Source organism: Tauraco erythrolophus, chromosome 6, assembly GCF_009769465.1.
Source record: "Tauraco erythrolophus isolate bTauEry1 chromosome 6, bTauEry1.pri, whole genome shotgun sequence".
Lineage (NCBI taxonomy): Eukaryota > Metazoa > Chordata > Aves > Musophagiformes > Musophagidae > Tauraco > Tauraco erythrolophus.
Genome location: NC_141470.1, coordinates 43,195,009 through 43,212,434, shown reverse-complemented (window position 1 = coordinate 43,212,434; position 17,426 = coordinate 43,195,009). Strand labels below are relative to the sequence as shown.

General features: G+C 37.5%; 1 protein-coding gene across 2 annotated transcripts in view; it reads right to left on the bottom strand.

Annotated features, from left to right (window-relative positions):
* Nucleotides 1–3,110: 3,110 nt before the first annotated feature.
* Nucleotides 3,111–17,426, bottom strand: part of AKAP6 (A-kinase anchoring protein 6) — a 230,108-nt gene continuing 215,792 nt past the window's right edge. The window contains exons 12-13 of one of the 2 annotated variants that reach the window (XM_086613687.1): nt 3,479–6,542; nt 3,111–3,364 (exon numbers count right to left, since the gene is read on the bottom strand). In XM_086613687.1, coding sequence (XP_086469813.1) covers nt 3,111–3,364; nt 3,479–6,542 — 3,318 coding nt within the window. Of the gene's footprint in view, nt 6,543–17,426 lie in introns of both variants that reach the window. The other variant, XM_086613686.1, reaches the window with a different exon arrangement.

Here is a 17,426-nt window from a genome sequence, read left to right as displayed (position 1 = left end):
AGCGCACTGCTAAATAACAGGATTGCACCATTTGGCAAAAAATATTTTCTTCACTGTTACTTTTATTCTCCTGTACAGCCAAGGCAAATACTAAAACAGTATAAAATCAAACTACATTTGAAACTAAGCCTTTTTCAGCTTTGAATTCTCAGTATGCTTTTAAGGTACACATATACTATGGATTATTTTTCTCTAAGTATTGCAGCTACACATGGAATTACACATTTAAATGAGCTTACAGCACAGGTGTTACAGGAAAAATAATGGTGTTTGCCATTTATCTTTCAAATTAAATAATGTGTTTTTAAATAGTAACTTTTTTCATAATACACTTATGGGAACAACATTTATCTGTCACATTTTAAAAGATGTATTAGTAATAAATGTAAATTACCTTTGGAAAATCAGTAATTAGCCTCATCAAAAAATAAACAATCTGCCACCAAAAAGATAATCTTTAGCATAGTTAAGTATAATAACTGTTATTTGAATAAGTTAACAAATTAGGATAGATTGCTTCTGTAATTCATTCCCCATAGCATGAGAGATGAAGTTAAAGCACCAAGCTTGTGAATGGGGGAAGGGAGCTCAGACTTTAGTGAAACCAAATCTAGCAGCTTATATTTTCAATTTTTGATGTGCCAGAGATAAACTATATGTATCCTAGGGCTTTACTACTGGCAATAATACAGTACATAATTTCCATGGAAGCAATGCTATATGTATCAGTTAAGAACCAGTATATCTTCCTAAATGTAAAAAGTGGGATGTAGTGTGAAGGGCTTTGGTGCCTTTACAATATCAATCTTTGGGCAAAAATTAAAACTATAACATAACTCTATTAGGTTGTTGCATACAGACTCTGCATTACATTTTATTGTATGTGGGACGTTTCTTAATATCTCTGTCCTCTATGTCCAATCTTAGTCCTTACACCAACTGCATATTGTCATATGCCAGTCTTATGAAAAACACAGTTGGCTACCATGTAGGTAACTATGAAGTTCTGAAGTTAATACAGTATTTTGAGATCCTCAGAGGAAAAGTACTAGTGAATTGAAAAGACATGTTATTAACTTCATCAGTGAAAGAATGAGGACAACAATAAAATCACACTCATTATAGTAACTATTCTTTCTCAAATTAATATTATAAAAATGAGTGAAAAAAATAAGAAAATTAATAAAACAGTAATTTAGGGAAAGCTTATGCTTACATAATTATCACTTATCAACCTCAGACTTTTGTTATCATCTCAGTTTCCAAATAGAGGCTTCTGTATACACACAATCCTTCTAATGTAATTCTAGATTCTGTAGCGTCATCTATGAGGTTTGCAATTCCCAGTTGATTTCCATTGCTTCTCCAGTTGTTTGGATGTGTTCAAGTATTAATTAACCTAATTGGCAATCAACAGATCATGCTAGCCTATTTCAAAGCCATTCAAGAAATATCCTCTTTGCTATGATGGTTGAAGATAACACATTATTCAAATAGATATAAGTCAAAAGACATAGTCGCAAGCTGTAGACTATTACTGTCATAACCTAAAGACTTTGCTAGACATATTTATATATATGTGAATGTGTGAATGCTGGGTAAACCACCAATATGTGCAAAAGAATAGCCCAAAGCATAGTAATGTATATAGGAAAATCAGGAAATGTAGAAGTTAAACATCTAATAGTAGTAATCTATTCTGTATAAATAGGCCCAGATCCTCTGCTACAGCTACGTAGTTTGCAATAGGAGAGTACTAGTGGTTTTCATGGGCAGAGATGAATAACAGCCTTTTCTCTGGTCCAACCTCCTGCTCAAAGGAAGGCTATTTTCAAAGGTAGACCAGATTAATCAGGGCCACGTCCACTTCAATTCAGAAAATCTCCAAGCCCGGAGATTCCAGAACTTGCCAGGGAAACCTGGTCTCGTGCTTAGCCTTGTGTTTTATCGGAAATTCCCTTGCTACAGCTTCTGGCAAGCAGCTGTATTTGGAATTGGAGGGGCTTTTGGAGTTGCCATGCTGGCTCTGGTCTACTGGAGGAGTATTTCCAAAGACTAATGGCATTCTATATAGCTATGCTGGCTTTTGGGTCACCAAACAACTAGTGAGACTCAAAGCAGCAGTGTTACACACTAGGATCTGATCTAGAAGTTGCTTTGTAGATCTTGTTTTGTCATTAAATGTGAAGTTATTGTTAGACATCTATGTGAGGTCAGAAACTCCAGATCTGATCCACTTTCAAACTTTGGAAGAGATCAGAGCCACCTTTTCATCTTAGATTCCATTGTCTTATGTTTCAAAATGCTTACCACAAAAGGGAACCGAAGCTTCCAATACTGCTCCGTGGCTGTCCATTTCCATCTGCTTTGGTATTCAAGTCTTTACTCTACATTACTCTCACATCATACTCTCTAATGATATTGCAAAGATTTGGTAACCTCAACTTTTGGCCTAACACTATGTTGTAATAATTGTGTTCTTAAAAATGGCTTACTGAACTTAAATCATGGTAAACTGACATCAAGAGATTACTTATTATCTCTCTACTCATTCTCCAGTCTGCTTAGCCATTCTTCATGGCTTGTCTGGAAATATCGTGGAACTCCAACTCAATAGTCTCTCAACATTCTTGTAAAACAGGATGTTCAGCTTCATCAAGTGCTTTTGAACACCTCATAAGGCCAGCTGACTGTGGAGAAGGGGATCAATGAGTAGAGCTGGTCTCTGGTTCCACAACTCAGTTGAGGAAGGAAGAGGAGGCTGATATAGAAACATTACTCTTGAAGAACACTCAAGTTCTGCAAGATAGCAGATTTGTCCCAGAAGAGAGCAGTTCCAGTCAGTGCAAAGCCAAAGGGCAAGAAGCAGTTAGTATTCACTGCATTTGTTGACCAGTGGCATGTAAATTGGGATTATAGTGTAATCGAAACAAATGATACAGCACTATCATAAAAGATGCCCTGGATGGTGATTCATCTCGTTCATTGTACAAAAATGTAAAAAAAAAAAAAAAAAAGAAAAGAAAAAAAGGTATAAAAACAAGAATGTGCAACTTGTAGAGTACATACCTGTTTTTAGGATAATGTATGTGCCTGGAGAGGGTTACATTCTATCTGTGCATATTTATATGACTTTCCTTATGAAGATTCAGGAGATTTTCTTCACAAGTAAGAGTTTTACTGTTCTGATGCATAACATCCTTTTCCTGTGAATGGCCAGGCTTTAACTGAAACTCTATAGCTGAAGCCTCTTCAGAAGCAGCAACACATCCTTTGAGCTCTTCAATTCCAGGTGATTTTTCTGTACTACTCTCTTTAATGCTAAGCTCTGGAGAATTCTTTTCCAAACCTTCAGTTTGCCTGTCTGAAATCAGCAAATCATCATCAGCATTTTTTAAATTGTTCAATGCACTTTGTTTGTTAGGATTAGGGATGTTTATATCATTGTCATCATCACATAAGAAAGATAAATCCCTACCTTCAGACGAAGTTCGAACTTCTAATGACTCTAGAGTCACTTCATCTAGTGACTCTGGAGGTGTTTCAGAAACAGTGTTAGAAATAGGTTGCTGCTGCTCAACTCGTGCTTCAGGGGTACCATTAGAAATAGACTGCTTCTGCTCAACCCTTTCTTCCTCAAGACAGGCTTCAAAAAAGCATTCAATATTTTCTCTCTCATCTGTGAAGTCCGGTGGCACAGGAGTGCTACTCTTCTCCTCTATGTATTTGATTACCTCTCCACAGTCACTATCATGAGAAGAAAGTGAAAGATAAGAATAGAAGTCCCCTTTCCTTAGCTGAATGGGTCTGTGAGAGTGTTCTAACACTTTTTCCTTGATCTGAGCTAATGAAGCTGGAGCGGATGACTCACATTCAGGTTGTGACTTACTTTTCAAAGCTGTTGATGCCATGTCTATTATTTCCCTCACAAAATTGTGTACTGAGCCATCTTCCATGTTTCTTTTATCAAAAGCAGCAGATTCACAGTTACAGCATGAATCAAGACCATTGGCTGAGGAGTCACATTCCGCTTCATTGGTTTTCAAGGGTGTGCAGCAATCAGTAGATTTTTCAGTAATAGTTATTCTATGTTGTTGACCATTAGGTAAGGAAGTTTGTAAAGCTGTATCTTGTATGTCTACACAATTCATTTCTGAGGAAGATTTAAGGCAAGGCTTTTTAGCAGGAGAGAAAGCAACAGAGTGAAGATCAGGCTGAAGATTACTTTGACATTCTTTTGAAGGGTTTCTGGATGCATCTGATGACAGAACAGTCTCCTTGCCATCCATATGTGAATCATCTGAACTGTCTGTAAATGCTTCACAGGCACAACATTCATTTTCAGCTTCTCTGACATCAAGTGGTGCATGAGTTTTGGGAGTTGCTGATGTTCTAACAAGACCTTCCTTTTGACTGCCAAGAGTATTTTCAACATTGCCATTCTCCATATCATCCACAAGCTGATCCTTCACAACCTGAGAGATATTTTTCATCAGATGACTCTTTGTTCCTTTTTCATGATCACGTGACACATTCTTACTATTGCCATTATTTTCTGATATTTTCTGTACTGAACCATTCAACAGTGTTTCAATGCTTAATGTATCTGTGGCTTTTGATGTCTCATTACTAACTTCTTTAGTGCGCTGAATTTCATCACTGAGGTTATTTTTTCTCTTCTCCCTTGTCAAAGAAAATTTTGGTCTAATCCAAGTTTGGAGTTCATTTTTTATATAATCAAGTCCTGAAATTAAATTGCATTCTTCATAAATATCCTCATCAGTTGCTATACTGGAGTCATCATCTTCATCTTTGATACCTAGCTCTTCCTCAGTTAAGGTAAGGGTGGAACTTGAAAGCAAATCACTGTCATCTTCATCATCAGTACAAGCAGAAGTGCAGGAGACATTAACAATCATGCTGACATTGACATCGCTCTCATCAGCTACAGATCTATTAAGATGTTTTCTAAATGATGCATTTGAATCTGGTATTTTATTTCTGTGCAGTACAATGTCTTCAGAGCAGAGAGAAAGATCCTCACTGCTGCTGAGTTCAGTGAGAGAAGCTGCTGAGTCTTCGTTGATTGAGGATGCAATATCTAGAGACATCTGTCCAGTAAAAGACATCTTTTGAGAGCTACTTTGGAGTGTTATATCAGAGATGCTGCGCTTTATCTTTTGATCTAAAGGACTCTGGATATTCTCTAAGCGATTCAGAAGATCTAATGTCCTTTTGCTGAGCTCTCCAACAGAATCACTGCTTGCACTTATGTCTCCTGAGCCATGATGACTAAAAAGATCTTCGTTGCTTTTGTAGGAAGTCAGCCAGCTCTCCAAAGAGGTGCTTCGTTGAAGACCATCTCCACCTTTAAAAATACCTGAGCTGAACAAATCACCTACTACAGACAGAGATTCTAATGAAGAACTACGAGATAAAGTTGACATCTGTCTTGTTTTCTCTGTAACAGTTAATTTTCTTACAGAGTCTGCAGATTTACAGGAACTGGGATCTGATTCTCCAGGGATACTTGCCAGAGTATGGTCGTGAATAAACCCATCTGGTTGTGACTCTTCAGGTTTATGTTCAGATATACCAGATATTTTATCAAAACAAAAGCCATGAAACACACTGCCCTCTGTATGTGCTTTTTCAATTTGTGATTGTTTCATTATCACTGGTAATTTGAATTTGGAGCCTTGAAGATATGAGTAATCGTAAAATGTAAACACGTCATGTTTTCCTTGCACTTCTTCTAGACAAACAGGGTTACACGTGGTAATGTCATCCAAATCCTCACCATTTTCACTTCCGCAACATGCAGAAGGTGCCAACTGGAAATCATCTGAGAGACTAGCATGGTCTTCTTGATCTTGTTTCATTTTTTGTTTTATTACTTCGACTATATCATCCACTTGAGTTTCTGCATGCCCAATTTCAGGATTACTCTGAGTGCTTTCCATATCATTTAGCAAAAAAATTTCTGAATTATTTGTAGTTTCTGTGTCACATTCACTCACTATCCCACTCTCACTCTCAGAATGCCTGCTTATGTTTCCACTCTGATACATATAGTTATATGGTTTTGCCAATGTGGTCCCCCCTATTAGGTCTGGCAGGGACTTGGTAGATGAAAATGATGAGTCTTTGCTAAGACTTTTGTTTAAAATGTTAGACTGTGTTACATTGGAGAGTTTGGATGTTTTTTTCAGAAAAGGTATGTGTTTTTTTTCTGATAATTCAATATTATGAAGACTATAGACCTGATAGATGTGAGGATTTGGAGGGGAAGTAATGCTGGGACAATAAAGAGGACTTCCACGATCACTGATACTTTCATCTTCATTCACATCGTTATCACCACATTCTCCTGAAGCAGGTTTCTGGCTTAGATCATCCTTCTTGAGTTCCTGATCAGGATCACTTAAGTCTTCATGAATACTGATCAGCTTATTACTTATGTCAGTTTCATCCCATTCTAGTGCATCTTCATTTGGACCATTTAGATCCATCAAACTGGGATCAATAACGTTCAGGGGCTCCTGTAAAAAAAAAAGTCAAAGATTAAACATGTTTACAGCTGCACTTTAAATGTGCTGCCACTGAAATCAGATAAGTAAATTAATGGGAGTAAAGTGCATTTTTGGAACAATGATCACTAATAGGCTTTTAATTTTGTTACTTTTTGTGTACCATTAAAATCATCAATTAAAATGAAACCTATTAAATTTTGCATGATTTCTTAGTCTTCTTAGGGTTTTTTTTTTCTTACGTGTTGTCAAAATACAATACAGAAATTTGACTTTTGTTTAATAGAGATTAATTATGGTTAGTCATTTTAGATGTAACAAGTTTTAACCATTCTGTAGAATCACATAGGAGTGTGCCAGTGTGTTAGTAAAAAGCATCAATGCTTTATTACATTGGATAAACGAGAATCTCTCTTAGCCTGTTTAACTTTAAAACAGTTAAGATAGAAAAGATTTATTAAAGGATTTTTGAAATGTTTATAGCAAACTTTTGTGTTATCAGCCTTAAAACAACAGATCTAATGCACTGGAAATCACAAGACTTGACGAATTTTTATTAGAATTCTGATTTATTCTTGATAATAAAGGCAGTACTAATGACCAGTAAGTAAGACTAATGAATGTTAATATCTTCAGCTGTAAGAACAATCAATCAGTCTAATCAAATATGAGATGAATTTCAAATATTGTCTGTGCTGACACCTTTCTCTGGGAAAGGGCTGATAAATAATTAGGCCAAACTTAGTTTGCTTTTTTTAAGACTTTTGCAACTTTCGAGTAATATTTGCTATTATGACTCCCAACATATAGAATTGTTCCTTCTAGAAATATATGTGGGAGAGGAAGAACACCTTGACAACTTTTCTCACTCAAATGTGATGTCAAGTGGCCAACAGTACCGACTCACCTTAAACCCCTCAAAATAAGACAGAAGTGGTCTCTCATTTTGAGACTGGTTCTCTGAGCACAAATTAAGTTTACTTTATTTTTCTATTTATTGAGAGGCCTCCATTTTAGAGAAGGTTTTGTTTATACAATGTCTTGTAATAGAACTGTTAACTAATGTAGAATTGTTTAGTTTAAATCATTTTAACAGCTGAACAATGATCACTGTATCCAGACAAACTAGCACTTAAAAAAAAAACCCAACTTTCAACTGTGATCTCTCGCTCTCTCACACTTTCTTGGAGCCATTTTTGTTTTTCAAATACACCATTGATCACATGCCAAGCAGCAATCTAAATCACAACAAACTTACAAAGTTATAGAAATACAAGGAGATAAAATGAGGCTGTAGTCCAATGAAGTGCAGTTATACACAACTTAGTTACTGACTTAGATTCATCAAGACTCAGCCAAGGCTGCTTATGCAGGGGAAGGCACATATCTCTGATGGTGATTCTCAGCTGGGAACTCTCTTTTTGAAATAGGAACTAAAGCTCCTCAGCCCTTTTGTGAGAAATCATGGGATGTTCTCCAACAGCTTAAAAGTTAAGGCACTGGTTTTGGGCATGGGACACTGTCAGACTGAGAATAAGAGACAATAACTAGGTTCTCATTCTCTCAGGAGAAGCCCTGCCTACATGCTGTTCTGAAATCAAGCCTTTTTCTCCTGTTTCATTTGGCATAAAACAATCAAATATTAATTGGTTAATTTATCCTGTAGTGCAGTGTTCAGAACATTTGAGTGTGCTCCAGTGTCTATTTAATTATGGATACAGGTGGCATTGTTTCTTTGCAAGACACAAGGCTATCTCATCCCTAAAACGCTCAACTGACATACGGAAGAATTATTTTCTCCAAATTAGGCAGAGTAGCTATCCAATCTTCAGCAGGGTAAAATGATTATTAATATATTTGATAAGCCAAGACATTCTCCATGTAAGATAAATCTGTAAGATAAATCTAAGCTTCATTTGGCTTAGTTGTAAGTCCCTGAGTATTGCAGTTGTGTTTAGATACTGCACATAATCATGGGCAGAAATACGGATGTTAAAGAATTTTTTCCTCCTTGGCATGTTAAGAAACTTTTGAAATTTGAGAATCTGTCACGTCTAATGTTGAAGGCTAGAGTCTCTTTGTGGATCTACCTATCCCAAAGATTTTAGGGAGTAAATTTGTTAGAGTCTTTTTTTTTCCCCCTGTGAGATATTGGCTAATGATAGCTTAAATGTTAATTTCTTGTGAAAACACACCTTTGCTAGACAACTACAGCTATCAGAGTAGTTCTGTGCATTGTGGAGTTCAGAAATCCGTATTTGGATTTGCCAGTTTGCCATGTTTTCATAACGTCTCCTGGTTGATACTTAGTTGGACCACCTGTAGCTAACCCTTAACCAACCTGCAAGTAAAAACTGGTGCAAGAGAATGACAATAATTAAATTAAGTTAGTTTGAAAACCTATTAAACAAGAAATCAGCTACAATTACTCATTTTCTCTGTGGCATGTTTTGTCGTACTTAGTATTAGGGAGACATTGCTGTGAAAAGCTTCCTAAACTGCACAATTTTACTTTTTGAAGCTTCTACCAGCTGCAAAAAGAAATTCCTGAAGGCAGGAAATCAGCAGCAGGTTCCAAGGATTTTATGTTCCATAGAATCTGATTTTGTTTCTCAAAAACAAAACATTTGGTCCTTATTGGTCAGGAAGATAACCTTCCCCCTGTAAATCAGCACTTGGCTGCCTTGTTTGTTCTGCAAGTCAGATGGACTGAAACAATAAAACATGTAGAGTTGTGACCTCAGCCCATTCATCTTCACCAAGTGCTCCTCACTTCAAAGCCTATTTTTTATTCTTCAAATGCACATGCTCTTCTGAGGCCTCATATATACTCAGAAGTTTTGCAGGCGTAGCTATGATGGTAAGGATGTTTTTTTTCCTTCTGATTGCCACAGCTATACTTCCAAAGGCTTTTATGTAGATATAGTCATTTTACCAGCATAGCATTCTCTGTCCAAGGAACTGACTGAATTGGTATTAGTGAATTACTACTTTTCTTATAAGCATCAACTCCCTTGAAGTACAACTTTAGTGGTTATCAGCTACATTGGCAAGTACAGACCAAGTTTTAACTTTGAAACAAACCACTCAGCTTAAGTAATAAATATTTTGTATTTGGCATTTTTTGCAGGGGTATATATCTTCCCTTTTTTTTTACAAAACGTAGCAAGTTGCCCAAACAAAAGAGACTTCAGACATTGAGGTAGTTGGAGTGAGCAGCACCATACAGACTCTTGAATAACTCTGGAGTGAAGAATGGAAGGTGGTGTCACTCCAGCCTATGTTTGCACTGATGGCAGTAGGAAGGTAAAAAACAGGAATCTCTGAGGACTATTTTTATCATGTTGGATGTCTCCTTATCAGGCTGCTCAGTGCATAGGTAGGGTGCTGGAGGATTAGAATTATCATTATAGTAATAAATTATTAGGTCTTGCCAACGGAACATTTAAAATTCCCCAAACTGATCTTTTACTTGGTGTTATACAGAGGATGGGAGGTACACCACCATAAGTGTCATCTGGTGTCAGAGCTAAATTCTGGTTGCTCACTTTACTGGGAAAAAATGCTTTTGTTTCTTCTCCTGTGTGTCTTGTTCTTCATTCCAAGACCTGTACAGTATTGCTCAAGTCATCTTTTACACAAAGCAGACAAATCTTCTATTGCCATTTCCAATTGGGAAAACTTTACTAGTGTGAGAGCTCCACCATGTTTTTTATTGCATTTCAGCTAATGATGAGTATGGCTTTCCTACAGAGTTTGCACTTACACACTCCAAAGGTTGTCATACCTAGCCTGGTTCGAGGTACCACTCCTTGAACCACAAATATTGGACAAGAAAAGAGTCTGTCACAGACAGACATGCTGATCTCCACATGCAAGAAAGACTACCATTAAAGAGAAGATTTGAGTGTGCTACAGAGCTTCAGATTTCAATGCAGTGAGCCCTGTACGCTTGCTCATAAGTCCTGGCCTTGCTGAAGTCTGCGACAAAACATGCTTCAAAGGTACCATTCTGTCTGGTAAAAATTCTTTGGATACCAGCTAGTGTCATCAATCGCACTAAATTTCCTGGAATTTAGAAACTTGTTTTTTATACGTGCAAGAAATTGTGTATGTAAATATACACACACATATATACATGTGTGTATGCGTGTGTATACGTCATCTTTCTAAAAATGGGTATCTTCAAAGTAGGTCAGAGTGACTTTATCCTTATAAAGTCACTAAATACAACTACTTCTAGAGTAGATCTCTATGGTCACATGATTCACAGTAAGAGTTTTGACCAAGCAAGTAAAAAATAACAATTCAATAACAACAAAAAGATGCACAGTATTACGCATATTTCTATTTTCAAAATATTGCCACTAGATAAACAACACTTAGGAAACATTTTCTGTTGCACAAAAAGTTTCTAATATAATTAAGTCAAGAATCAATTAAATTACAGACTCAAAAGAGTAAAAGGTTGAATTCATTCTAATGTATTTGAAAGCGCTGCTTTAAGGAGTTTGGCTACTTCTAATTGAACCCTGAACTATTTTGCTCAGGACAGTATTCCCATTTCAGTCAGATAACTCATGTAAGCAAAGTTAAGTGTGTACTTAAATGCTTGTAGAGTTGATGTTTGATGGTTAAACAGTTAACCTGCTGAAAATGTTAATGGGAAGAAATAGAATTATTAAGCCAAATAAAGACATTTCCTCAACCCCAGGGCTCTTTAACGAAAAGTCTCAAAAATGCATTTTTTCATTTGTTTCCTTTGCTAAAACACAGATAGTTTTGCTTTTTCTGCAGCAAATTTTATTAAACAATGATTCTCTGTTTCGGCTTCATTTGCATGTGCTACTCCAGTACAGATACTTTGTGTTGGTGAAACAGGCCTGTAATGAAACCCCTACGTACCATTATATTTTTTAAAGGAATTAACATGAAAAAAAGAGCTTTTACAATAATAAATACAAACTCTGTTCCTCCCTCCCCTGCATCATATCCTTCAGTTGCTGTGGACAAATTATCCAAACTGAACTTCACTTAGGGGCTAAGGGGAAAAGAAAGAGAACGAAACAAAACCATCCCCCATCTCCAGGAATGTGTGCACATTCAAGGAAGACAAACATGATTTTGTCTTCTGAAAAATGCAAGCATGCCAAGTACTTCTGCTGAGGGAAAGAGTCGTGTACAGTACCCACTTCACCTCTGCTTCACTTAAGTTCATTTTCTAAATGGGATTCCCTGTACTCAACAAGAAAACTGTCTCCATTTCCCAACACCAACGATTTAATATGTATAAGCATATGCATAATATTCCATGTGTATAATGCTGAAGTGACCTACACATTACAATATGGTCTTAAAATATATGCAAGCAGTACTTTATCACAGATCACTAGAGAAACTGATTGTTAACATACATATTTGTTATAATGACAGTCAAAAGAAGAAAGCACATGTTTATTTCCTGAGAAAATAAGATCCAAAACTATGGTTCATGCTTTCTCTTGTTTAATTTTACAGTTATTATTGCCTGAATAATATGCTGAATCTTGCACATGCAGAACTTGTGTTTTTCTGGTTTATGAATGCTTACAGGTATTGCCAGGGTCCTACCTTGGTAGTAGTATGTACAGATTCCTAAACCACAGGAAGGACACTGACTTCACTTCTGGTCTCTGCAGTGACAGATGTCACCTGCAAGGGTCTCAGTGCAGGCTGGGTCTTATGGGAACAAGTGAGGTCCCACCATTGCTCAGGTACCTGTCCTTATGACGATGTTTGAAGTTCTCTGATAATGCTCTGAAGTAAAAGTCTAGAGGATAGGACTATCATATCCAGGTTTTAAAACTGGTAATTTTCTTATCAAAATAGCAGTTTTGTGGTCACACCTTCTAAACAATCGATGAAATAATTGCAGTGGCATTTTAAGAGGACGCCTAGCTGAAAACTATCACTCCCTATTAGTAGTGGAAGGGTTTTAAAAAGTCAGACAAATTGGCAATTCTCTAACCATTCTGCTGCTATTTAAATGTCATTTGGTGATACTAGGTAACAGTCTGGGGTCAGTTATGCCTGCACATGAGTCCTGTGAGGGTCTTCTAACTTTCTTGGTAAGCTGCCCACAGTTCCCGATGGCCAAAAGAAAGAGTGAAAGGCTCCAGCCCCTCCACTACACAACAGTTGGTGCAGAAACGCCAGGCTGGAATAGAAGGTGAGCCATGTCAGCAGAAGTCCTGCAGACACTTCTACCACAGACCAAGGCAAAAGCAGGGACTGAACATGTTTAGTCCCTGCGCTGTGCCCAGAGTATCACTGTTAACACATTACCCATTACTTGTTTTCCAGCCTTTATGGAAGCAGTGGCCTCCCTTTTTTTTTTCTACTGTATCCTCATATGGCTTTCTAACACCTCTGGTTCTCATTTGTTGGAGAAGCCCTTTAAATGCTACTAGAGAGCAGAAGAACATCTATAACATTTTTATGTTGAATCATATTGTCATCCAAATAGGTTTACAATCCCAGACCTATATTCCAACTTGTATATATGGGCTTTTTTTCTTCTTTATTTTTTGTGATTAGAAAAGCTGGCTACATGGCATATTTTACTGACTGTTGTTTTTGCTGCTTTGTAGTTTTCTTTTCATCCGTCAAGAGGTTACATGACAGGATTTTTTGCCCTTGAATGTCATTTCAGACTCACCTTTACTTCAGAGGAATGTATGATTGTCTTTGTGCAAGAATCCAACACAAGCCCTTTATGAAACTCTTAGAAAAACATTCCTAGTTTTACCCAAACCTAAAATGTTGCCATGCACACCTAGTTCAGAAAAGAGCAAATCCTGGTATTCTACCTCAGATACCCGCTTATGCAAGTTTGTGGGAGTTCATCCATGCCAAGTCTCAGAATTTGACCCAGTCAAAGATCAGTCTTTATGGATAAGACAAAAAAATCCACCAAAACCAGGAAATCTGTGGAACTGACCATGCTTAAACAGGTTTAACTATTGCTTGTCTACACCACAGAACTTCAGCACAATTTTTCACTGGTGCGCCCGTATTGATGGCAAATCGGTTGCATTCTGCATTCAGATGCCTGTGAAAAAAGTTGTACTGGCAAAGTTACAGTGGCATAATAAAATCACTGTTGTTTTGTCTTTTTGCTAGTTAAGTACTAGTATTAGTCTGCATACTGGTTAAGAATACTTTCAATTTAATATCATTTACATTGAAACTGGTACTCCTTCAACAGTGTACTCTCAGTTAAACCAGTACAACTCAGTGGACACTATGAATGGACTCAGTAGACACAATAGCTATCTCCAACCTACAACAGGCACTTCAGGACACCTGGAATCATAGAGGTTTTAAGAGCTTTGTTTCAGCAGAGATGAATGTTTCCGAGAAACACTAAAGAGTGAGAATCACCATAGAAACAGATATAAGGTACAAAAGAACAGGACATAAGCCCTTGGGAGCTTCACCTTAGGAGAACCTAGAAAGAAAGTTTTCTCACTCAGAGCTGGAGGAGAGAGGCTTGAATTTTTAAATAAAAATTCTTCCTGTATACTGGAAAGGGAGACTTTATCTATTATTTATGAATAACAGGACTGCATGAAGAATATCTGGCTCTATCATCAGTTTCTCCTCCTCAAGAAGCAGTTGAGAGACTACCAAACAGCCTAATTCATGTCATCAAAGAGAATGGATTCATTTTCCCCATTTAAATTTTCAACAGAATTTCTTTATATTCTCAGATCAGGCACTTCCTGAAGTCATTGACTCACCATCTGTAAATTTGGGATATTGACTTGAGGGGAGTCAATATGCAAGCATTGTAAAGTCAAAGGCTAGAAGAATGCCGCATATTATAAGTACTTGCATAGTTTGCCTACCTATGGATTTGCAAGCATTAAGTTAAACACCACCGTTGTCAATAAATGGCAAAGAGTTCTCCTGGAGATGAATCAAGATTACAACAGTAAGCACCTTGAGGCTACAACAATACAACTGCTGCTTGCCATTACACAGCCTGTATCTAAGAGGAACTGCTTTTCTGTTTTTGCAAAACTGAAAAACTGGCCTTTTCTCCCAGTATAAGTCTCTAGGCGAAGCTTTTTCACTAAGATCATCTCATCCTTGAACTTCCAGATCTTTTTTTCTTGTCTCTGTCACTAGTAAGTGATGATAGTGATTTATAGCTTTCTCTGTACATAATAGATGCCAAAATAGTCCTGGAGTTAGCTGGAAAAAAAAGGATTGGAATTTTCAGTCTGATCGAGTATGTTGTATGGATCTTGTGCAATGTCTCGAGTACCAGTGTTACATGCAGGTTTTGGTTTGGTCACTTGAGAAATGATTTATTATGAGTGCACTTTGTAGAAATTCACTTAGAGGAGACAAAGTAATGGACAATTATATCTTGTTATGGTGAGAGGTTCATATTTGCCTGCCTTAGTTTAGCCAAGTATAAAATTAGAATGAATCATAGAATCATAGAATGGTTAGGGTTGGAAGGGACCTCAAAGATCATACAGTTCCAACCCCCCTGCCATGGGCAGGGAAACCCTCCACTACACCAGCTTGCCCAAAACCTCATCCAACCTGGCCTTGAACACCTCCAGGGATGGGGCAGCCACAACATCTCTGGGCAACCTGTTCCACTGCCTCACCACCCTCTGAGTGAAAAATTTCTTCCTTATATCTAATCTAAATCTGCCCTCTTTCAGTTTAAATCCATTGCCCCTTGTCCTATCACTACATGCCCTTGGAAAAAGTCCCTCTCCAGCTTTTCTGTAGGCCCCCTTTAAGTACTGGAAGGCTGCTAGAAGATCACCCCGGAGCCTTCTCTCCTCCAGGCTGAACAGCCCCAACTTGCTCAGCCTGTCTTCATAGCAGAGGTGCTCCAGCCCTTGGATCATCTTCGTGGCCCTCCTCTGGACCCGCTCCAGCAGTTCCATGTCCTTCTTGTGTTGGGGACTCCAGAGCTGAACACAGTATTCCAGGTGGGGTCTCACGAGAGCAGAGTAGAGGGGCAGAATCCCCTCCCTTGACCTGCTGGCCACGCTCCTTTTGATGCAGCCCAGGATACAGTTGGCTTTCTGGGCTGCCAGTGCACATTGCCGGTTCATGTTGAGCTTCTCATCAACCAGCACTCCCAAATCCTTTTCCTCAGGGCTGCTCTCGATCCATTCTCTGCCCAGCCTGTACTTGTGCTTGGGATTGCCCAGACCCACGTGCAGGACCTTGCACTTGGCCTCGTTGAACTTCATGAGATTCTCACAGGCCCATCTCTCCAGCCTGTCAAGGTCCCTCTGGATGGCATCCCTTCCCTCCATTACAATGAGGAGTTATTATTAGGAGTTATTAATTAGGAGGTATTATTAGGAGTTAAACAATGAGCATCATTATTACAAAACCACTATTGTTGTTGTTTAACTTTCTTCTATTACATGAGAGTTTATTTTAAGTATTGCACATTTTAAACTTGGGCTCAAATTGGAACATAAAGTGAAGATTTCAGTCTATCCACAATGGCTATTTTCAGTGCTGGTGAGGCAAAAAAAAAGTCCAACCAGTACTAAAAGTTTACAAAGTGATGTAATAACTGAGGGGCACAGGGCTATTAGTATTTACATTATTAGTATAAATGTTGTTAATATGCAACTTTAAAGTATAGAGCTCAAAGTCTTTCATGCAGCAGCTCAGGTTTATACCGAAACTGAATGCTTGACGTGCACCTTTTCTGTAATGCTTGGAGCTTTTGGAACAGTTTATGGTATTTGGTTTCACACCGAAGCAATATTCCTCCCTCATTTTAAAAATAAAAAAAAGTTTTTTAAAATAAAGCATCTTTCTGCATTGTTCAGTAAACCTGCTGGATGAGCTGTGACTCCATAAACTTTAGGAACTCATTTATTATGTTGCTAGATCAGACACTGCGTTTATTCACACAGTGCATCTCTAAAACCTAGCTTTCATTAGAGCTGTGGGGAGGCCCAGTCTTTCTCCCTTAACTCGAGAAGGTGAAGCTCGAGAAGATAATTAACCATGAAACAATAAGGAGGCTTGCTGGGTAAGCACTAGTGTGAAAACAGTTACTCCTCACAAAAGAGGGGAAATTAGCTGGCTGGATAAAAAAGGAAGTGTCAGACTGGGAGACTGAAAGGACTGCCAGCATAAGTAGATAGCTCTATGCATCATTAATGCAATTTTTTTAACACTTAAACTTCACTGCTTTCTAAATTTAAATGCATTTAAATGTGATGTGTTAGGGGAGATTAATATGCCATTTTAAAATAATTTCTCTTAAACTTCCCATTTTCACGTTTCACCAGTTTTAGTCACACTTCCTACATATGAAAAAATCACTGCCTCCTAGTACTGTATTCTTGTTTACAAAGCCAATGTAAGCAGAGCGTTCTAAAAAGATTCAGTTTGCTCATTGTATTTTACAAGCACATTATTTTACATTAATACAGATACTTTTATGAACAGAAAGTTTGTTTTGATTTTACTGTTTCACAGAGTAAAGACTTATGATGTGTGTTTCCTTTCAAAACTTCCTTCTACTCGAACAGTGTTCCCTGAAGCAGCCACATTTTTGGCAGAAATTCAGTTATATGCTATGCCAAAAGAAATAGAATAAACAAACACTGCTTAATGCAGCTGGCTAGGTAATTTACATATTACTGCACACCAAACGTGAAGACCTGAATATGGATTAGAGCTACAGCGATGACACAAATATCTTATATGTAAGGAGAAACGAAATGCAGATCATCATTGCTAATGATTTACATTTTGTTATTTAATGTATATTATAGGACCTCTGACACATAAATGGATGTACATATTTAAATATTAAGTAGATGTATGTATTATATTTTCTGTATATTTTAC